Source organism: Helicoverpa zea, chromosome 14 (genome assembly GCF_022581195.2).
Source record: "Helicoverpa zea isolate HzStark_Cry1AcR chromosome 14, ilHelZeax1.1, whole genome shotgun sequence".
Lineage (NCBI taxonomy): Eukaryota > Metazoa > Arthropoda > Insecta > Lepidoptera > Noctuidae > Helicoverpa > Helicoverpa zea.
In genome coordinates, this window is record NC_061465.1 from 2975553 (window position 1) to 2999946 (window position 24394).

Consider the following 24394-nt stretch of genomic DNA (forward strand, 5'->3'; position numbering starts at 1 on the left):
TGTTATTTTTATTTTCTTTATTTATTACGAATATTTGGTACAAAACTATTTGCGAATCAAAATTATCTTAGTTTAAAAAAAAAGATCAATTGAACAATACTATTATTGCTTGCTAGCAAACTTTTTTAATGAAATGTCCTAACATACTTACGATTGTACGGTTATTTTATGATCTAAAAACTAAGCAGATACCATAGTTCTCTAGATAACCTTATAAGGGACCTCAACTACGCACCAACTGACCATCCACTCTGACTACGAAAAACTGAAAACCAACTATTAGGTACAACTACCTTTTGCAGGCTCTGTAATTGAAGTGGGAGCCTATCTACAGAAACCGAATAGGCTAAACAGAAGCCAGAAAGCGCAGATTATCCAACATCCACATTTGCATGACCTCGTGTACGCAAATATTTGACCCAATCCCATCCCATGTTTGGACTCGAGCCATACCAAGCCTTCGATATCTTCATTCATTGGCTTGCATTTATTTTCGTACTTGTAATACGATACCGGTGCAATAGCAGTATGAAGAATTCTTGTTTTTATTTTTCTTACCTATATCATCGTTCGTAATTATCAATAGAACTCAGAAGACAGTGATTATTATTTTTATTACCGAATATCATTCGTAATCGGATCATTATTTAACTTTTTACTGTAAAAAATAATTATTTGAAGTCATGCCAGTGTACTCAAACTCAAAATCATTTATTCAAACTTGGCTGCAAAACAGCACTTTTTGAACGTCATTTACAAAAGACAGTCCCCATAACGCCCACCCTTCACCACCTCCTATGTGTTTTTGCTGGGAAGAAGTGGTACAACAAACTTCCCAGGAACACACACTAAACGGAGCTAACGCATTAAATTCTCAATCGATATTCAATCGAATATTCATAAGTCCTTAGCTACATGTCCATAAATTCATGTCCATAATGTATTGAACCCATGGAATAATGAACACAGATCGGTTTTGAAAATATCTGGAACATAAAATATTCGCCATACACACTTAAAAAAATACATAACTATACATACAAAGACTGTATACATAATATTGTTTTGTTAGAACAAATAATTACCAATGTTAGATAGGTGCCATATAAAAGTGTTTCTATATTTTAAAGATTTCATCACAATTTTTTATCTTATCTATCGTCTCAGATCTATAATTAACAAATACTCATGTATCTAATCACCTATTTGAATGTATCGCGTCGCCCAATGAATCTTATATACCATTGTTATTGTTAACTCCATCAAAATCCGGCTTTCACACTAATGTGTTTATTTATAAACGATCCCCTTCCACCCTTTATGAAAACATACTGGTGATTGTTTGCTCGAAAATCGCTGCACTTTTCCGTGCATATAAAACGGCTGACACTCTCCAATTATACTTCAAAATACATACAGAAAATTGGTAGCTGATATTAGTAGTTACTAGTCATGTCTTCGTGGCTTTGAAAATAATCCTCTTTAAAGGTGACACCCAATCTTATGCACACGCTAAATATCTAAACACATGATAACGTTTTGCGTCACTGCATAAGAAGTAACAAAACGTATTATTCATTACTATATTTTCCTTCAATTTGCCTTCTGTTTTTTACCTAGCCAATTCGTTTGTCGACATTTACGCAACTTTACCGCGTAAATTATTTGACCGTGTATTTTCTATCTTTCCATGTAATAGCGTATAGGGGATGTGTAGGGATGATAATACCGTAATGGGAAACGGCTAATGTTGCGTGAGGGTGCATTTTCATATGCACTTGTATAATAAACGAGGGATTAGGGGTTTTTACACCATAGGCAGGCTAATAGTACCTGTCATCAATTTTTAAAAATAAGCTCTTTCTAAGTAGCTTTGCGTTTCTGATTAAGATCAGATCACTTTGAGATCTATTCGTACAGATCGTAAGAATTTTGCTTGTCCGAAGTTGGCTACTAGTGACTTCTGGCCTACGCAAATGTTCTGTATGTTCTGTATGTATGTTTAAAGTATTGATTATTATTTATCAAGTAATTTTTAAAGGCAACCTCACACGTACACTTTAGTTGGCAGTTGATTTGCCCCCTTACATCTCATATTGAATGAGATGAACTTTTTATATTGAGATAGGTGGTACTCGAGAGCCGGTTACAGGGTACTTAGATTTTATCCCAAATGCGAATAAACTGTGAGAAGTTTGTTACAATAGAGGTAACAAAAAATCAACATAAAATAATTAAATGATATGACGCGAATATTTCTCATATTTTACGCTAGACGAAAAAGCATGTAATTTACAGCGTTTTCAGACTGGCAGATTTTCCGCTCGGTTTTACCGAAAATACTGCTTTCTTATGTAAATTGTTAGCTTACGCGTAGGCGTATTAAAAAAAATATCCTCCATTGTGAAAGTTTAAGTTCCATCATAAACCCATGAGCTACGTGCCCACTAAATTTTGATTTCTGTACCTTGTCTTCAATCACTTTGGTCAACTCCATTGATTGATTACATCAGTCCTGTAATAGTTCAATCAATCATGTTCTTATGTACTACGACAACGAGTTTGACCGAAAAACTACTACTCTTTGACGAGGCATGAGCGGTCGGCAGGAAGAATTCAAAACGTACCTGTATAATTACAATTTAAAATTACACGTTGTTGCGATAAAATGACATACCTGTAATAATTACGCTGCGAATTTAACACAATATGAATTAAAAATTTAAGTACTACATGACGTAAGTGATAAAGAAAATAGGAATTAATAATTCGAAATTAATTAACAATCCTTATAAACTACACTATAAAATTAACGGGTAATAAATGGGCTCAATTTATTACCTAAACTGATTATCCACATTCAAAATAAATCTCTTTCTAAATTAAACATGAAAGCATGTTTCTTGCTATTAACTGTCTTGTTCTATTCACATTTTGTAATATGCAGGGACTTTTACCTTGGCATGTTCAAGAAAAATGATTTTCTGGTTGCCCAGGATGTAATTTATAAACCAGCCTCACACTTTGGTGCTACAACTGCGTCATATGGGAGATTATTCAAATGTCCTGTAAGTTTGCCATCATTTAATCAGCAATATGTGTAGGTACAATACTACCCTCGTGATTTTGGGGTAAGAGTGTATTTTTCGAACAGCTCTTTTGCAGAGAACATGGTTAATCAGGGTAAAGATTTATATCCTGATTTTGCAGCTATTTGTCTTAACATAACTAACTCCAGGTATTAATACACTGAAAGATAATAATGTAAAACCAGTAGATATAACTTAGCTTTATGTCAGCCATTTTTTTTTTTTTATTATTAGCCTGTGCTGTCCCACTGCACTGGCTGCTGTCCCAATGTCAGCCATTAGTATATTAAAAATACTTCTAGGCATTAATGAAAAAACTCTTTTCGCAGATAACATACTTCAGGGTAGTAGACCGTCTAGGCATGGGCCGAGGACCATTTACAACAGTTACTCGTGGTGGCCTCCGTAAGAAGTTCATAACTGTTCGGATCAAATCAACGTACAACCTTCCTATATCGGTTAACATATACGTAGGTTGTGCTAACGATCTCCCTAAGACCACCAGAAGGATACGGGTTACAACTGTACAAACTACTGTTGCGGCTAAAAACGATTCTCAAGGAGGTAGTGATGCTACTGGTGGAAATAAAACTGAAGAAGGAGGTGGCGGAGGAGCAGAGTCAGGAAATGGTACAGCTGCAGATGACACCGCAACAACACTATCTGCAACAACACTATCTGCAGCAGCTAGTTAATTAACCAATACCATTGAATACAGAATTGTGATCTCTTTTATTTCTGAAAAAAAATGCCATGGTCATTAATACCATATCTTAAACAAAAATCTTAGTAAGTGTAGTCACAGTCGCATGTCAGATAATCTGAAGGTGAAACAGGACTGGTTTATAAATGCCAATACACGTATAGGGTCAAACTCGAACTGTGAAGGAAACGTGGATGTAACAGATTAACAGCCCTCGAGTTCCCGAGACAAGCTGGCAACTTTTTCATTACAACTCCCTGCAACATAGCGCCAAATTCACTTCTGTATTTACAAGTTTGTTCGAGTCAACTATAACTTTCTCTCAACCAGTGTCCTGTTTCAAATGAAATAAAACAGGACTTGCTTCTTGGGCATTTCTTATCAGTTCTTCGAAACGCTTGCTTGTTCTATTAATTATTTAGAAAATAAAGTATCAATACTACGGCTTACCACTTAAAATAAATAATAAAAAAACCCTTATTATAAGGATATAAACCCTCACTAATATTTTCCCATTGAGTTATTACGATCTATAGAAAATGTACGACCATTGTAACATAATTATTATGACTAAATATTCACACGACCTATTGAACCAAGGCCATATAAACAATCTGACTATTAATTGAATATAAACAAGCGAACAGCAAGCGTTATATAAAGCCAAAATGTCTTCGATGATCGTTTATTTGATGTAACATCCTTCATTGGACCAGTCATAATGTTCGTTAGCAGTTTGCCTTTCCTACTTATTGTCTTGCAAATGAAAACAATTGACAGCTTCGCATCGACGTCAAGAAAGATGCAGCGTGCTGAACCATTAGCAGATGACGACGTTTTGAAACCCGACGAATTGTCCAAAATCAAGAGTTATTTGTTGTCAATGAGCCATATGCACGACGATGAACCTCAACCTCCAATAAGGGATCCAAGCGGTTACTGTCGTTCTTTCAATAATTGCTACGAATGTGTGAAAAGTATGTGGTTTCCATGTGGTTGGTGTCATAACTACGGATGCACTGAAAATCCTGGAGCACTGTGTCCCTTGGCGGAAACTAAAGCAGACAAATCTAATATAAGTGGACAAATTCGAGCTTGTCCACACATTGAAAGTGAAGGTCCAGTATTAGTTCCAGGCGGTGTTCGAGTAAATATAAAAGTCAAAGTATATATCCCTGATCCAGCGTTATATGAAAAAGACATTATTTGCCAGGTGAAAATTGGAACTGAACTGAACCATCTAAAAGGGTTGATACTCAAAGATGTTGTATACTGTTACCCTGCTGTTTTGAAGTCGCGTTCCAATGAATTCGAGGACAATGATAGAGGAACTTTAATGCTTATTTGGGGTGGTGCTCAACCTTATTCAAACAAGGTTCCTTTGATTGTGTACAATTGTGAAACGTTGGCGACGGATTGTGAATCTTGTAGGATAATCCCGTCCGTGTACGGGTGCGGGTGGTGTGACCAGACAGCTAAATGTGTGATGGGGGTCAAGTGCTCCAACGACATGATGCAATGGACATTAAATAGATTGACTTGTGAAAATTATGGTAAGACATTATTGTACGTTTAAATTTAAGCGATACTATCAATTCGAAAAGGTTACATATGGAAAAATATACTTACAATTCAGTTTCAGAACTTGTCTGAGCATATTGAAAAAATATATAGTTTAGGTCTCCGTTAAAATAAAACTTCACTACAGATTTGTTTAATTTTACGGCTCAGTTCTAAGATATGTTTGTATCGTCATAAAATCAACTGAAAACTACAAGAAAACAAAACGAATCAGTCAATAAATCGTAAGTAAGATAGTGGCAATTTTTCGTCGGCTTGGGAGAGCCACCTGGCTCCCAGACCTGTACCAAACAATACAATAATCACAATCATTGTGCCGTCCTCAGTGATTTCATAATGAACGTAGTATTGGCGTATCTCAATAGCCTTGTTTGTAAATATGATGGTCATTGAAGTTATAAATAGAGAAGAAACTATGAAACCGATTTTGTTCCGTTCCAGTTCTCTAGAGAAGGTGCTTGCTTGAGTAATAATTCCAACTCTTAAAATTATTCGTGGGCGTTTAGTGCGCTAGTGTTAAGTGTTATTATTAGTAAAACTAAGGCGTTAAGTGTTGTTATTAATAAAGAACATCGTAATTTTTTCGTGGAAGTTCTCTTTCATGGAAGTCTACATTCGACCTTAGCATAGAATTTGGATATACAGGTGCGCAAATAACGGAAAGAAATATTGGTATTTCAGGAAGGCCAAATGATTCAAGCATATCATAAATTCGATAACAAGACGATGTGGCGCTTACGCAAAATAGTCTGGATAATGATGACTTGCATTGAACTAAGTGAACAGTTTGACACACAGTTGTCCCACATAGACTCGATTCAGGCTTACTGCACTTCGTTCAGTACCTGTTGGGAATGCAAGAAGGCTGGCTCCCAATGCGACTGGTGTCATGAAATTGGATGCACTCATTACCCAAGTCTCCACTGCCCTCAAAAAGTCTACCTCGATAATGCGTGGCACAAGAATTCTTTAGAAAGATTCTGTACCGAAGTTTTGTCTAGTGATCCTATATTTGTGCCCGCAAATATCAGGAGGTTCATCAAACTAACTTTAAAAATAGACGATTTAACAATATACAAACGTAATATTTGGTGTGAAATACATGTAGAAGAGATGATAGTCAAAGTGAAAGCTTCACTTACTCAGAATACACTGTACTGTGACGTCACGACTTTGAGAATTAGTCGAAGTGTTGCTTTGGGTTACGTGAGACTTCTGTGGGGTGGTGCAGAACCATATTCCAATATGGTATTGATGATAGTGTACAAGTGCGAGTATATGGCCAATAGTTGTGAGGAATGTCAATCCTTGGATAAGAGATTCAGCTGTGGGTGGTGTGAAGAAACTTCAAAGTGTATTTTGCTGGAAGAATGTCCTAGGCACTCTGGACCGTGGATAGACAGAAAAAGTTTGTGTGGTAGATATACTCCTATGTCGTGTCCACACAAGAGGGCTGACAATGTACTTATAACATAGTGATTCGTAAAGTATCTCATTTAGTTTTCGATGTGGTTTGTAAGATTTAAAGCACGTACATTACTTAAAAAAAACTGCCACATATCGCGTCCATCAAAAACATTGATTCAGTTAAATATGGTTATTGTTATTTACTTAATGTTTATTGATTTGAGTGTTTTTTATTTCTTTCAGGGCTAAGTCAATTTGTTACTTTGTTATTAAACGATGTTTTATTATTGTTTTTGTGATTTACACCCAATAAAAAATCCTTCTAGGCAAAAGAACTATCATTTGAATATTGGTAAAATCATGGTCAAGGCAATTTGTGCAAATGCAAACTTTTGAACTATTGTATCTATCGTTGTATATATCTATCGGCTACTGATTCCAATATTGTAGAATATCGTAGAAGATGGTTAATGCTTGGCAAGCATGTTGCTGATTAATCTTTGATTAATATTTTCGAGAGTAATTACGTGCAAGAAAAAATTAAAATACACTCAAAACTTTCTCTTGATAGCCTGAAAAACATGAGATGTTTCCCGTAAAACTTTCGTTCAAAGATAACTTTTTACATAGAACACCGATACGGTAGCATTAATTCTACGGTCGATGCAATGTGTCTTCTGAAAGTTTGTAATTTGCACAAACCTACCGTAAATCCTCAAAAAAGTATTGTGTCGAATTTTTAAATGTTACCCTCACCAGTCAGCCGCTTGAAGTATCGGTCCAAACGTGCTTTATACTTAAGGGTTGAATGATTTATTTCGAACAAAAGTCTTAAGGAATTGCCTAAATAAGATTGGGGGTACCTCACAAACTTTTTTGTTTAACTTTTTAAGACAGTCCCGGATGAATATCAAATTGGTTTTTCGAGTTATTGCTCTTGAATCCCCTTCATTTTCACGAGACAGTTAAATCTTTTAACAATTAGGGAATTTTACATTATTACTGCAAAAAGTCTTAATCTTTTAAAACAGTTATGCGATCAATGAATTGTTATACAAGACTATTTCTGGTACTGAAATTAAAGGTGAGTGAGATCATAAATGGCGCTATACGTGAACACACTAAAAAGGTTGGTATTAAAGCTTTTAGCATAATGAGAGTAGCACCAATATCCGTAGGCTGAACAGCGAACAGTTTTCTATCTGTGCCGAAACAAGATCTAGTAAAACGGGAAAATTGAACAGATGCTACTGAAACGGGCGCCTCCAGGTTACATTACTATTGGGAAAAGAAAGGAGTTGATGCCGCTAAGAAACTATTGATACGGTATTTTTTATTATTTCAGTGTTAGTTATGTTGCAGTAGAAAATATCCGGTTAGACTGGAAGCCGACCCCAACATGAGAGGTAAAAGGCCTATACGTTAAAATAATAAAAGGGGGTAATTAAACATGTTGATTTGTTGAATTATATTTGTATCGCGACCGTTAAATGCGACGCATTTTCCATCAGATATGTATCGACTTGCGCAAGACGGCTGGCAGGAGCTGGATGCGAGCAGCCGAAAATCGTTCTCAGTAGCGTGCACTTTGAGAGGCCTATGTCCAGCAGTGGACTGCGATAGGCTGATGATGATGTATCGACCCTAAAAGTCAATAATACCTATATACAATCGGGTGCCTCCTCCAATATTCTGGAATCAAGTTACACGGCATAAGCGTCTGGACATTGATTTCTACAAATTGGTTCCGTAAGTGTATTGCATCATAAAAATCCTTTGCGCTAAGTGGATGAGTAGAACGAGATTTTTAGTTGTTCAACAATTTTATAAAATTTTTGAACGTTTGTTGAAATTGTATCGAACCTCATGTGCCTTATTTTTTTTAGAAATCTATCTGTTTTGCTTATAAACTGAAGAGTTTATTTGCTAAGTTAAACATACATAGGTATCTTAGGAACTGCTTATGTGCTTGATAATATAATTCGACTCGTATGTTAAGGAAAGTTCCGTTTTTATGGTGTGGCCGAAATTAATTAACAGAGATACAGTAAAAACCTTTTTTCAATTTTTATAATGACGATTCCTTCTTATTAAGTACAGTCTTTTCAATGTCCCTTGTAAAGAAGCCAAATACTTAAAAGTAGGTAAACATGCAAACAAAAAAACTAGACACTCGCACAATGTACCAAAAAACTAAGCTTTAGCCAAAGTATTCAAATGATTTCTAGTATCTTTCCTCGGTTGGCGTGTCTTAGCCATATTTTACGAAACTTTACTGCATATTGCAAGAATAGAGCGTCCATCTTCGTAACTGAGAAACTTATGCCTTGAGACATGAATTTCTGCCGTCACTGTGTTATTTTTAACTGCGATCTAGTGCTAGTAACTTTGTAAAAGTTTAAGTAAACCTCTGAACAAAGATCTAACTCCAATATGGATTTTAATAAAGGTTCTTCTTACCCTACCTACATTAAAAATACTATTTTTTTATGAGGGATCGGATGAAACGCCAGATGGATTGGAAATTGTCCTTTTTCGTTTCATCTGTAATGTGTATGAATCTTAACTCCAACCTCATCAATCATTTAAAATAGTGTTATATTGTTCATAAGATTAAAATTGGAATAATCCAGTTAAAATCAAGACCTATTTTTGCCGCCATAAATCAGTACGTAATCGCGAAGTATAGGGACCTATTTTAGGACAAGAAATTACGTGACAACCCTACGTCATAATTCTTCCTTCAAAGCTTGTATCTTGGTAAGATATTTTCGGTACACATGATATTTTTAAGCAAGCTGTACTTTTACGTAAGAGGCTTACCGGTGTTTCCGTGCGTTTGCACGGCGACTGGTATGTAACGAGAAAAGTGGATCACATAGGATTACACTGACAGTCTTGCTATTATTCTCTTACGCTTACTTCGTGCTTTTGAGATTATAATTTTTATACGAATTTCGAATGGTTTTGTTTGATGGCCTTTTGAGAGGTGCAGTTTTGGAAAGCCATAGCTCATGAATAAATGAAAAGTAACGGTATTTCTACGACACACATTTGAGCAGAACATGTTACAATGTCATAAATACATAAGTTACAAAATGGTGTATGTTTGTAGGTACCTACAAGGTGAATTGAAAGACAGAGAGAAAAGGACATAAAATTACGAATATTTTTTACGATTCAGACACGAATTTCATTCATTGCCGTTTTATAAATCCTACAAAATTTTATACTCCAATCGTAATTCTTTTTCGTAGATAATCTATAATACTTTTCGAGGGCGACTGATCCCTGGCAAATAGCCCGTAAATCTGTCGGCCAATAAAATTTTTGTTATACCCCCGTTTTAGGTACTTCGCTGCACCTGTCACTCATGTTCCTATCTCGCTTGCCCGCCGAATTAAGCTCTAGCTACAATATACGTCAGATCGTCACATGTTTTTATGGGATCTATTTTATGAAATGAAAGTGGAGAAGTGTTAGTAGTTTTTACATATCATACATGGAATATAAAGATAAAGTTTAGCTGGATCTGCTCCTCTTCAAATTCGGCTAAAAACGAATGAAGTAGTTCTGGCTCTGAAAATCATAAATATTTGTCTATCATTAAGGTGATATGAGTCAAAAGACTGACTGATTAGGAAAACTCGCTGTACGCTTATTTGGAGATATTGAATGTGACACATACCTTATTAGAAGCAAATAATGTTGTAGAATAATTAAACAATTTTCAGAACAATTTTCTTTATAACAATAATAAGTGTGCACAATTCCTTACTGGTCTGTTTTCTAATTTCTCGAGGAAATCTACTCAGGTTTATTACAGTACCTAGACTGAACGTTACATTAACTTTTTCAATTCAATTTTAGTTCGAACAGACATTGAAGAATTTTTCCTAAGATTCGTCTGTATATTGTAAGTGTCGGACGTTGATGAGGATTTTTGTTGCAAATGAAGGTTTAGTACCAAAAAGAAATAAAATGAAATTACCTACGCCTTTATTAGTTGCAAGTTTACGGACGAGATAACTTGGAGTACTTTTCAATTGATATGCATGTCGGTGTAACATTGTTCTGAGTGACATCATCATTAATGGTTGCAGACTCTTGTCTCTCTCAGACTTTGGGGAAAAATGCGAGCACAAAACAAAATGTCCACAGTTTCTTTGATTATACTTTCTGCATAATCACTATTCACCATGATCCAACTCGATCATGTTCCCGCTCAAAACAGTGTCACATCAAGAACTGTCATAGACAAGATGACGCAAGGACGGCTCAAGGCTAATCCTCTGATTGGTCATTAATTAACTCATTCGAAAGTTAAAAATATTCATAATTTTATTGCTTTATTAAGGTTTCTAATTCAAATAAAAATGTAACAAATCAAATAAAATTAATTTGTGAAATTTTAAGAGGAATTAAAAGGTCAACAAATAATATTGTGCATGCGTGCAAAATCAACTCGATTCATAACTTCCACCACCACGAACAACTAATTAGTTTACAACAAAAAAATAGATGGCGTTAATTTAAACTTGAGTGCTGCCATGTATGTATTTGCTATGTATTGAAAGGTACCAAAATGACAGAAGACGATAAATAATCGCCAATTTATTAACAAAAAATCTTAGCGCTTACTGCTAATATGGACAGTGAAATAGCTTAAATAATTATATTTTGCTGATTATCATAGAATGTATTTAATTCAAATACCTATTTACATTAATTTTAAAAATATTTATCTTCTTCAATTTAAGAGCCCAGCTCTTGTCGGTGCAGCTCCTTCCATTTACGCCTATCTAGCGCCAACTCCTGAACTTCCTTATACGTCACAACATTCACCTTCTCTTTAATTTGTTTCATGTAGCTGTACCTTGGACGACCCCTTCCCCTCTTCCCTTCGACTTTCCCTTCCACGATGTTTTTTATAAAATCGTCGTGACGTATAAGGTGTCCTATAATTTTTCCTCTCCTGTTCTCTATGCTATGCAATAGTTGTCTTCTACTCCCTATTCTACTTAATACTTCTTCATTGCTAATTCTTTCCGTCCAACTAATTCTCTCCATCCTCCTCCAGCACCACATCTCAAAGTTATATAATATTATAATAGATATCCAACCTCTTCGCTACTCTGCAATATTTAAAACAGTTGGATCCATTCAAGAGGTTGCTCACCAGCTGTCAAACTATGTAACATTAATCAAGTGAATGTTAACATTTTGATATTTTCGGGTCTAGTATAGACTAGAATGACGTAGCTTTCGAAAACTGTTGTAACGAAAAACTTTTTAATTGGTACGCTGCCGATCGGGCTGGATCAAAACCAGTGCATCGAAACTTCACTCTAACGCATGACATTTTGATCGAATCCCAAATGTAAAGGATTTTTTTTTCGATCATCGAGTGACTTTTTTTATCGAGGAGGATTTAATCGAATCTTTTATCGAGCAGGATTTAGTTTTCGAACGAATTCTTTTCTAGTAACAAATAACAATACCTACTATTATATTGTACTAACGGTATTGCCATTTTAAATTCGAAAACTAGATCGGACAAAAGAATTAGATACAAGAAAAATATAGACTTAAAAACCTAATCTTTCTCGTTTTTATAACAGTTCTGATGGGAAATTCACTTTAATTTTACCTTTTTGAATCCTATGTTCCTCAGCAAATGTCCAATTTAACCAGTCGAACACATTACATATATGACACATTAACTATACACCTACATTCTAAATGAAATGTGGAGGTCACCTACACTATTGAGAGTCTTAAACATTATTACAGCTGCCAAGTAAAGAACGTTAGTTTACCAAGATGGCGCCTGCCTTTTACGACTGCCATACTTAGCTAGGTACCCTCATTTGACTTTTAGTAGACACTTCAAATAAGACATAAGGCGCAGGCTCGTTTTTTCAGATCTTAATTTCCATAATGATGTTGATATCGAAAATATTTTGGTTCGATGTTTTTGGGGAAAATCTTGGTACACTAGTCTGTGGTTTCCGTAAGTGGAAGTTACTGTTATTTTTAACGTTATGAAAAGAAAAGTCTGCTTGATTTATAAATGATCACAATGATTACGGAAGTTTTCAGCGTTATTTTTTTTAAGTTTTCTCTCCATAATTACATCCTTTCGCGTCAACCAGTGGCTACAAATACATCATTTTTAAGTTTTCAATTACAATTGAATTGCATCATCAATATAAATATTTGAACTATGTCATTTTGAGCAATTAGGGTTCAAAATCTCCAATTTATTCGCGTACCTTTTATAAGCCCTATACAGCGAGGCAAGGCACTTAACTTACTTAAAACAGATAGGGAAGCAAAATTATAATTAAAATGCACTTTATTTAGTTAAAATGCACTTCAAGCTTTTATTACACATTAACGAAATAATTACGATGTTTCAGCATTAATTAATATGATACATATTAACATGTATCTATATCAACAAAATTATATTGTTTGAGAGTCAGATATTACAAACTGGAGTTTACATAGAATACGCCCTCACTGCTGCGTACACTAACTTGCAATTAAATTGGCTTGCATGCGTTTTATTTTTACCGTAAAATATATATTTTTTTTATTGTATCGTGAATTATAAAAAATTCTTATACATACGTTTTGACTTATTTGTTTTGTTATTGGATACCATTTTAGCTTCGACAAACTACTGCATATCCAATAATGTATTTAATCCGAGCCAGTCCAACAGAATAACAGACAAGATAGTAAAAAGATTTAAGGCATAGATTGTTAGTATGTAAAAAAAATGTGGTGTCAAGTTAATTCTATCATATACTTCAAAAGAATTTATAGAAAACATGGTATTCACTGATGGTAACTGAGCCCATAAAATATAAAATACTGTTCCCGATTTCTCGGCATCGGTTGTAACCAGATAATCAAAGGTTATGCCCCGCTTCATAAGAGAGCAATTATTATTTTATTAATTTCTTTAAGAGCCGACAGTCTTACGTTAGGGGAAATGTTTCTTAATATGCGCTCAAGTAGTTAATTGCGAAACGTTTAGGAGCTTCTAAACTTTGTTTAACAATTATTATTTTTTAATGAAAATGCTCTGTGTTATTATTTTGTTTGCTTTTGGAGAGGGCCCTTTACATGTTTGAAGATTGTATGTATTTATTTATTTTTTACCGATAATTTTCCAGTTGTAATGTTTTTTCTCGTCTTTTGAAAGAATACAGACAGACTCAAGATATTTAACTCTAATAGTGATGAGATGGCGAGAAAGTACACAAAAAAAAAACATAATTTTCAAAAATTTTTGAACATAAAAATGTCTAGGTATGCTTATAATATAAGACAGTCATACTTTAAGGCTTAGTTACACCGGCAAAATTATCTCTAGCATAAACAAAAGGCACATAATTTGTAGTCTTGAGAGGCCGACTTACTAAACTAATTAGGTACAGAATGTTAATTTTAGAAAAATATTATAAAGCCTGGAAACAAAATTAACTTTAGGTATTCTTTTAGTTTTTTAATCTTGGATCTTTGGCTTATAAATAAAACCTTTTCGTGTCTTTTACAAGATTGAAGATTTAGATTTAGATTTTTCTTTTACTTTCACACTGTCTGTATTCTACTCATTCTTTTCTACATCTGAGAAAAGTTTAGATAGAAGTCGCAATACAAGGAAGACACAACTTCCAGAGCTTAACTCAGAATATAACGGCAATAGTTAAAAAGGACCGTCCTTTCAAAATTTAAAAATTCACGACCACAAACTTCAACATATTGCAAAGAATCTGAAAACTTAACGATAGTCTTGCAAAACAGTTAAATTATTCACACGTAATTAAATTTTCTTCGAGCCTACTCTACTAAGTCGTTGTTTGTTCTATAAATGACGCGGGAGAGCGTAATGTGTAGAAACGGCCTGTTTCATTAAGACAATGGGTTTAAATTGCAGCGGTTAGATAGACGGACGGAAACTCTGTGTGGTCTAAGTCATGGCATTTTAGCGATTATGATTCTGACCGTCTTTTTAGTCGTCATGCTAGAAATAACGTTACAAGTGAGATGACGGCAGACAGAAGAGTTTGGAAGAAAAAAACAGACCGACCCCAAATAAAAAAATGGATATGGGCAGGAGGATGATGGTGATGACTATGAACACTTTTGTGCTGTTCGGAGATATGTGAAATGATGATATTCACAGAGTGTGAACTTTAGTGACCGACGGAGTTATAAATGAAAAGAAAAGAAATCTATCATCCCCGTCTGCAAGTAGACAGCAATCATTGTTGTAAATTGATTTAAAAGAAATCTAGGTGATTTCAGCTGGTGGTATGAGCTGCCCTGAATATACTTTCCTTTTAAAAGAAATGTATTCAAACCGGGGCATCAACAAACTCAAACAAGAATTATTCTTACACCAAACTCGTAACAAAAACTCTGTCTAATGTAATCTATAGCTAAAAAGATTACACCAAAAAAAACTAAAAAACACGCTTTTTATAGAAAAACGAACTAAAAAATAGAGAATAAATTTTAATGAATTTAAATTAAGAAAACAGTGTTAAAAATTTCAATGAATATAAATTAATAATAGTGTGAAAACAAAAAAAAATATTTAAAAAAATGCGTGGGGTGCATGGTGTCAATAGTTTTTTTATTGACAGATATGAGTACAGTGATTTTCATTTCGATAATATCTTAAAAAGCACCCCACGCTTTTTTTAAATATTTTTTTTTGTATTCACACTATTATTAATTTATATTCATTGAAATTTTTAACACTGTTTTCTTAATTTAAATTCATTAAAATTTATTCTCTATTTTTTAGTTCGTTTTTCTATAAAAAGCGTGTTTTTTAGTTTTTTTAAACTATTATTTATTTTCTACTTTTTAGTTTGTTTTAAAACTATTATTTGTTTTGTAGAATTAAAATTCTCTTTAGTATACAAAAATTTGTCAATATTAGAGGAAACGGCTAAAGATAATGATTGGAAACATAAATTAACATCGAGTCCTGCCTTATCGACTGTAGAGAAAAATTCTAGAAAATTTTAATTAATTTTCTTACCTTATCGACTATAGATGAAAATTATATAAATTAACAAAAATCATATTTTGCAAATTGAAAAGCCTAGAAGTCGGTGTCTAATGGATGTTACTAAGTTAATTTTGCCACCGACTTCTAGGCCGATGCACCTAAAATTAGTATTTTTTTTGCTTTTTAGTGTTTTGGGAAGTCGGTTTAATTTTTTTGTAAAAAGGTTATTTATTTAAAGCTTTTCAGTGATACGAATAGTTGTCACTATCCATACAAGTGGGAAGTTCTCATCAATACAAAGAATATAAGTCCAAACGAGGTATTTTACATATTCAGTTGTCGCGTTCCCTCGACTTTCTCTGGTCTCCATCATCAGGTCAGCTCCAAACCTTCACTGTTGCATAGGTCTTGTCAATACGAATAATTTAAGCCCAAACACGAGGTAGTTTACATATTCAGTTGTCGAGTTTCCTCGATTTTCTCTGGTCTCCATCATCAGGTCAGCTCCAAACCTTCATTATTGCAAAGGTCTTGTCAATACAAATAATTTAAGCCCAAACACGAGGTAGTTTACATATTCAGTTGTCGAGTTCCCTCGACCCTCCCTGGTCTCCATCATCAGGTCAGCTCCAAATCTTCACAGTTGAATAGTGCTTTTAGGCGTACACCTGAGTGTCAAGTTTTTACCCTATGTATGCCTACAACTTTTGAAGGTTGCCCTCGATTTCTCAGGGTTTCCATCATCAGATCCTGACCTGATAACTATGGGACCAACTGGCAGCTATTCCGAGTCGAACAAAAAAAGAATCACGTAAATCGGTCTATAAACCTCTGAGTAATCGATGTGTATGTGTAACCTCCTCCTTTTTGGGAAGTCGGTTAAAAATGGAATAATTTTATCAAATTAGTGTATTGTCATCGGTCCTCAATAAATCTACAAAGTTTGAACGAAATCTGGCCGTTTAAAGTGGGTCAAAATCGCGCCCAAAGAAGTCGGTTACAAACATACAAACATACAGGTGAAGCTAATAAAAAGCGTGTAAAAACAAACGCTACTGCTTATAAACTACCCCGTAGACCATAGACAGACGAGCAAAACAGAGGCATAGTTAATTCCTGGCCAAGGAAATAACGTGCATTAGTCAACTGCAGCTAGGACTAACTGTAATGAACCCTCATATCTGTTCCTTAGTAATTATTCAGATAACTACTTCTTTGTACCTACAAAACTAATGTGATTAAAGAAAATCGTAATGTTTTGAGTACACGACAGTCTTTTTTTGTGGTGACATTGTGCGGTATGCCTCATAATTTGTATTTAGAACACAAAATTATTTTGTTACTAGTAGGTACAGTACCTACTGGCAGAAATAAAATCGGGTGTCATGTAATTTAGATTAGCTTTCGATCACGATATCGAGACCATGACACCCGATTTTATTCATGAGATAATTGAGGTGCTTAGATTAGCTCATAGTTCGTCTATTAGTCACATAATTTTATTCAATAAAATTATGAAATGACCCCTCTCTCGCTGTGGGTGCAGCATGAGGGAGTGTTAGACTCTTACTGACTCAAACCCATCATGTTCCTTCTTAAACCCTTCATGTACCAGGACTGCGGTAACTCCCTCTAACAATCCCGAGGCCCAGCAGGAGTCGTTCTCATCGAAACATTATTTCCCAAAAATTATTCCCTACAAACAAACTCTTACATTATTAGTGTAGATAAACTACCAAGTATATCCAGCATTGATTTGAAAGAGATTCTCGTACATTTCTTCGGCAACATTACGTGTAATCACAAACTCCTGTATTTTACGATCGGGAGGCTCAGCCGGCTAAAACCGACTAATACCGTTATCTAAATGGCTGCCTTGAATAATCAATAGATGCTTATGTATTCTAGAAATTTTCTTGGACCAGGTAAAGCCGTTTGTAAGGATAAATTAGTTTGTATCCAACTCTCTGTAGTTTAATGCGAAACGTGCGTTGTGGATTTTTGATGCTAAGTTATGCTGGCAATTATTATTTTCTGTGTTTAGTATTATTTGGGTATTACAGCGCTGACTTTTTTCCAATCATTTGGTTCTGTTGGTTCCTCAGATGAGCGCGTTCAATAGCTTTATAATATAAGTACATATAGCTGACTACATTGTTGATGAGCATTGAACAGTCCTCAGATAAAAATACGTTCAAAAATCTAACTGTATCCTGTTGGTATCCTGCATTTAATTGACGGTTACTTGTCTATAGTTTAAAGTCTACTATTGGCATATTGTTTTCTAAACGAAATGACGTCATGTAAATATTTACATAAACTGAACTAATTTTGTCTAAATAAAACGAAATTAACTAAACCTCACCTGAATCAAACTCACTGGGTTGATAACCGAAAAAAAATAAGGAAAAATACACTGGTCTTTTTATCCCAATAATTCTATTTAGGTATTTTTATTCCCACGTAAGCCGGCATTTATACGAGCAAAATACATTTTGTTGCGTTGCGTTGCTCACCGTACAAATAAAACGCGTATGTTTTCAGTGTTAGCGATCAAAATATTGAATAAAAAATATTTGTATTGAATCATCGAGAGTTGTTCAGTTTGGCTTTTAGAATACTTGTTTAATCTGTGCATGGATAAAATTCATGGAAAGCAAATGTATATCAATGATTTTGAAATTGGTTACTACACGTGCATATACACACATGAATACATAGATCAATGTACACATAAATTTTTTACATGACCTTAATCACTCACTGCATTGTCATTTTTTTATTTGGGATTCTAAACCATTTTAAATTTAGAATCTTTTTTTAAAAACGACTAGAAATCATGCTTTCCGTATCACACTATGGATGCCAAGTAATCATATAACTGTCAGTACAGAAACAAATTAAATTTTAAATTTAGAAGACCCTATTTATTGTTTACAATGCTCCTCCAAGGAGTTTGTATAAGCAGGAATATTGGTAAACGCTTTATTCTTTTGCTTTTAGTGTATGAATCTCCTGCCCAGTAGCCTGTTGCTTACGATCAGGTCTCTCAATCGCGTTTTACGACTGAAGCAGATAAAAACTTTATATACTGACCCCTGTTTTATAGTCCCGTCACGTTGGATCATATGGGAGAGCATCAGTTATGAGGGAGTATACCAAAATGTATTAGTTGTCCCGAAGTATCTATTTACCTCTAAAAAATATATTGGGTAATATTTTTCTTGAAAATATACTGAAGTATACAAACTCTTGGGTTATTTTTGCTATAAATGAGGAATAGCAATATCGTCCACTCACACATCAAAATGATGAAATGCTATTTGTAATTTTTCATTAGTAGACATTGATCAGATGTCGCTGGAACCGCTTAACTTGGTATTTAAACTTAGAAGGGCCATGAAAAGTATTGTGTATTTAACACCCAACTGAAAGCAAAGTGAAAACCTCACTTCAAAAAGGTCAAAGCTATAGACTATAAATTGAATGTGGAACAGCGATCGGATTGGCTCCCTAACACATGTAATCAAAAAGATGATCTTTCTAATCGCTGACCGCTGTCACTGCACCCGTTTATAGAAAGCCGTACAAAAAGCGCGAACAAAGTCCTCTGAGTACACTCGCGGGTGGCATTTAAACTGGGATGCTTAAACTTTTTCGCGTTCATTAAATCATTGTTATCTTGCATCTCTTTTTTTCGTTCCTCCTCTGGGCGCAGTTGTATTCTGAAACTATTCATTTGAGCCTTTTTTTAATCTTGGTCTTCTGCTGGTTCCCGATTAACTTTTTAGACTTCCGAAATCATAACGAATATTATGAGGGAATTATTTTAATAAGCTATAGAGTTAGATATGTTGCAGTAGACGTCTTAGTTGATTTTGTATTAGAACCTTTCTACAGCAAAAAAAAAATCGAATAACATAAGTTTAATCACCCAAAGTAAACTCTACACTCTAACAGCCAGTTTCTTCATCAAAAGTTAAAGCCAAAGTAAAAGTCAAAGTAATGTCTAAAGTAAAAGTAACGGTCAAATTCAATTTTTCTATTAGTTTTGCTGTCACTTTAGCCTTGAAAAAACGTATTTGACCGTTACTATTACTTTAGACATTACTTTAACTTTAACTTTTGATGAAGAAACTGGCCGTTAGTAACTCTACACTACCTACACTTCTGTTGCACAAAGATATATCAACGATATAATCTGGCAAAAAAAAGTGACAATCACATTAGAACCTTTCATACCCATGATGGTCCCTCGAGCATCCCTTAGATAACTACCTTCACCTTAAACATGACAAACTTAGGGGGACACACTATTCTACAGAAAGGACAGCAATCTATCTTTGTCACGGCAGATCCTTTAAAAATGACATGTTATTGTAGGAGTCGCCCTAAGGCGATACCAAAGAATTTGTCATTGGAACTCTTATCGTTAAACGGACAGAAAAGGAACATGATGATATGATAAAATATTTGTATATACAAGAGGCCTTTGAGTCCGGGACGATTACTGAGCTGTTAAACCACTTTCTGGAAGAGGTGTTTTAAATTACAAGTTTCTGCCACAAAAACCACAGTCTAACCTAAAATAAAGCAAGGTTCATGAGACCGCAAATAATTTGGTATTGGACATCGATAGAACAAATAGCCTCAAGCACCTTTTATTTTCGGTACAAGTCCAGAGACAAACTTTGTGTTGAAAGGTATGTGAAATCCACCAACTGTTTACCAATCACAATAAATTTTAATCCTAAGGATAAACCTGCTATTTGAAGGATCCTTTTTGGGGACATAATTACCGTTCATAATAATCTCCGTAGCGAAAAAAAAAATTACACCTAATTTAAAGACAAAAGAAAATTAAAAAATGCCAGCACAAAGATTGGCAGTTAGAGCGAGCATTAAAACGAATAGCATAATTTCGGTTAGACGAGGCCACTACGAGCTTTGTAATAATCATAAAATACCAGATGGTAGTTACCATGTTTATTGAACGTTACCGAAGAGAATCCTTTTATTGTTTCCTTTATGGTGCATAGTAATGAGGTCTACAATATACACATAATTATAGTAAGTTCAACTCAGTCTTGCGCGCGGCCTTATGTGTGGGTAACCCTTGTACATACACAGTGACTTTGTGTGCGTGACAAGAGGTACAGTCGGGTACAAATACAGTTATTTAGGGGTTACGGCTGTTTAAAGAAAAACAGTTATTACGTAATTTAATGTTTATTTATTTATAATGATTCTGAATCGCTACTTGAAAAATCAAATGATGAATTTTCGGATTCGCTACTCTCACCGAGGTAAATTATAAATTTTGACTCCATGTCAAAATGTCTATAGTATTTTTCTTTTTTCTTTTGTACATGTCGACAAGTATTACCCAACATCCCTTCATCAATATGACTTAAACGTTCATTTATGAGTTTCATTATTTCCGTCTTATTTTGGTCGACATTATGCGAAGCAATATTATTTTTTAAAATTCCTCACACATTTTGTTTACATTATTATACTAGATTATACGTCTTTTTACATTCTTAGTCCACACTTTTATTTATTGTCCGCGTACCCCGAGATCTAGAAAATATGTAAGGAGTATTTAATTCATCTTAGATATTTCACCTCATTTATTTTTTTCTTTCTCATACTATCAACGTCAATTTAAAAAAACTTATGAGAAAATAATGAAAAACTGTAAATAATAAAAAGCTTTGAATGTTGTTTCATTTTTTGAAACGCTACCTGACTCCTTAAACATTTTCTCCGTGAAGAACTAGACATTTTCGTAAACGACTGTACCCATAACAAAAAGCGATAAGAACACGTCATGCTCGGACGACGTCACTGTCACACGAATGAAAGTTGTATTCTGTTGTATATTTACAAGCCGACGCACACATAGGGCCGCGCGCAAATCTGAGTTGAACTATCTATAGATATATTTTTCTTTAATGTGTTAACGGTTTCAATTCAACCCCCGGCAAAAGGAGTAGGTACTCATTAAATCGGAAATAGCATTGTTATACCATATCTCTATAATTGTGCGTGATGCTCTCGTTTTAATTAAAGCGTAAAATACCTACCCATATATAAACATAGTATTATAAACACTACAACTAAACCTAAACTTTTTTAGTAAATTAAAAACACGCACATAAGCATCGTAGCGCCATCTAAACCAGCAACTGAGAACTGTATGCTGGACTGCACATTTAGGAGGCAGATGGCGCTTATGAAAATTTTTAATTCAATTTCATTGTGGGTTGTGGCCACAGGTTGTGATTATTATAATTGTGGTTATTCCAGTTTTACATTAATTATAACTAACTTTAAAATAAAGAACTATGTAGTAAAACTCGTCTGAAAACAATACTTACCCAAATCCCTTAACTTTGTAAACCATTAGGTTCTTGTATGATACAAGTAGTCTAGCAGGTATAGTCATCGGCACGAATCTTGAGCCCTGACCTTCACCTGCGCAGAAGTAATTTATTGGGTTCCTTTTGTGTGAAGTGAGGCGCGGGGGCGGGCTAAACCGGTGATTGGCCCGCAGTGCATCGCGTCATAGCCGTCACTCGGGATTGGTTCTTTGCTAATAAATCCCTTCTGTGCAGATGTAGGTCAGAGCTCAAGATTCGTGCCGATAACTATAGTTAGATAGATACAGATAAGTCTAAAAGGCTAGTTATTTGTGTAAAACTTTGTTATTCGAAGAACTTAATGAAAGTAAATACCCAATTAAAAACACAAAACAGAAAAATACGTATTTCTCAGTAGGTAAGCTAAAATCAAAACATATTGTATTATGAAAAAATAAACAGATAACACAAAGTTAGTCATTAAAATTAAATAAGCAACCAAAAATAACTTTATCGCAAAAGCATTCTGTTACTTAAAATTGGTGCCTATTCTATGTAAAATAATATACATATAAATAATAATCAAATCAACTTGAATAGGTACTATATACCTAATACATCCATAGTACCCTAAAGGCATCGAAACTATTGAATCGATTTGAAAAAATATTTCACTGTTGGAAAACTACACTCTTTCTGAGTAACATAGGCTACGTTTTATCCCGGTACGAGCAGTGGTTGCCACGGGACGCTGATGAAACCGCAAGAAAACTGCAAGCATAATATAATAAAACTATTCCTTCAAACATACAATACGAAACTAGGTTAACTAACAAACCAGAGCCAACCTCCCGAAACATTGAACTTATTCAGTTAACCCTTCATGCACCACAAATAAAAATGCATCCAGGACTTCCGCAATCTAATCCGAATTCACAAAGATCATTGGAGCGCAACAAAAAAACGATTCTGTACCTACATGCACTAAATTAATAACGTTCACACGCGAATTTTTCGTTCCTGAAATACCTCGAAATTGAAACCAGTGCTATGCAGGGGGTTGAAATAAAAAAAATCCTATCAATAGCTGAAACGCTCACCTTTTTGGCCGCAGTGCTGCGTTTTGCAACAGAGGGGTATCGATTGAAAAATAAATTGCCGCGTTGTTTGAAATTCGGCGGTCGTCCAACGAAGCCCGTTTTTCAATTTGCGCAATAATATTTTTTGGATGTGGGTTTTAACTTGAAGGGTATACAGGATTATTGATATTTGCCTGACTACCGAGGTTTTTCATGAATCTTTTGGCTTTCATAAGTGAATTAGGTTTGTTACTCTATTTTAAATGATATCTGCCTGATAGTTAATTACCCAAAGTCAAAAGGTTAATTAGAAAAGGAGCAGTAAACCCGATAAATATTGTTAGTGTCAAAAAATACTGTTACGTCCGTCCCTAAGTTTACTTTAGAATCACTTGTTATCGAAAATATGGGATTTTTTGTTTACTCTGACTGCTGATATAGCTCCACGTTTTATTGAAGATATCACAGGTCAAAATAACTGAGCGTATATTATATAAAACCTAACCTGATAATTCCTAGTACCAAATTAATCAGCAGCTGTATCGCTCGTTTGATCAATTAAAGTGTTAAAAATGTGGAAAATACTAATCTTAAGTGTGACGCTGAGTGTCGTTTATGGGGCATCCGTAAACGACATGTACGGCAACTACACAATTGTTATGACGTTTCCTGTAACTCGGGTCCCGAGTGTGTGTTTAACGTTTGAGTTTTCGCCAGAGGAGCCTAACGTCGAATGTACCTGCACAGATGGATACAACAGTACTCTAGTACAAACTAGACTGTTGGAACGCATTGACAGCAATGGACGAATCGAACATGCGCTGCCAAAATTCTCAACACCTATGCTAGTGATTGACAAACTAAGTGAGAATGGACCGAAGATAAATACCGTTTGCGACTGTGGAGGAAAAATATACAAAGATCGTGGTTTATTCAGAGTTGTGAACGAAAACTTTTTGTTGACATATTCGCTATCGACTAAAAGTGATGAGAAAAATATACTAATGGCCAGTGAATTACCAACTAATGAAGAACTTGTTGATCTGATTAAAGAAATTGACGAAACTAAGGACCAAGATGGTGTAAAATGGTGTACTAAAGAGATTTATGCAAACTACCACTCGAAAGCGTAA

At 34.7% G+C, this 24394-nt stretch overlaps 2 protein-coding genes across 2 annotated transcripts; both read left to right on the plus strand.

Moving 5' to 3' along the window:
- Window positions 1-2888: 2888 nt before the first annotated feature.
- LOC124636551 lies at window positions 2889-3789 on the plus strand. Its single transcript, XM_047172683.1, has 2 exons — window positions 2889-3068; window positions 3419-3789. Exons 1-2 carry the CDS (start codon window positions 2889-2891, stop codon window positions 3782-3784), a joined length of 546 nt encoding a protein of 181 aa, XP_047028639.1. The 3' UTR covers window positions 3785-3789.
- Window positions 3790-4513: 724 nt separating this feature from the next.
- On the plus strand, window positions 4514-24394 carry LOC124636636. The gene is made up of 2 exons (XM_047172801.1): window positions 4514-5345; window positions 24009-24394. Exons 1-2 carry the CDS (start codon window positions 4514-4516, stop codon window positions 24392-24394), a joined length of 1218 nt encoding a protein of 405 aa, XP_047028757.1.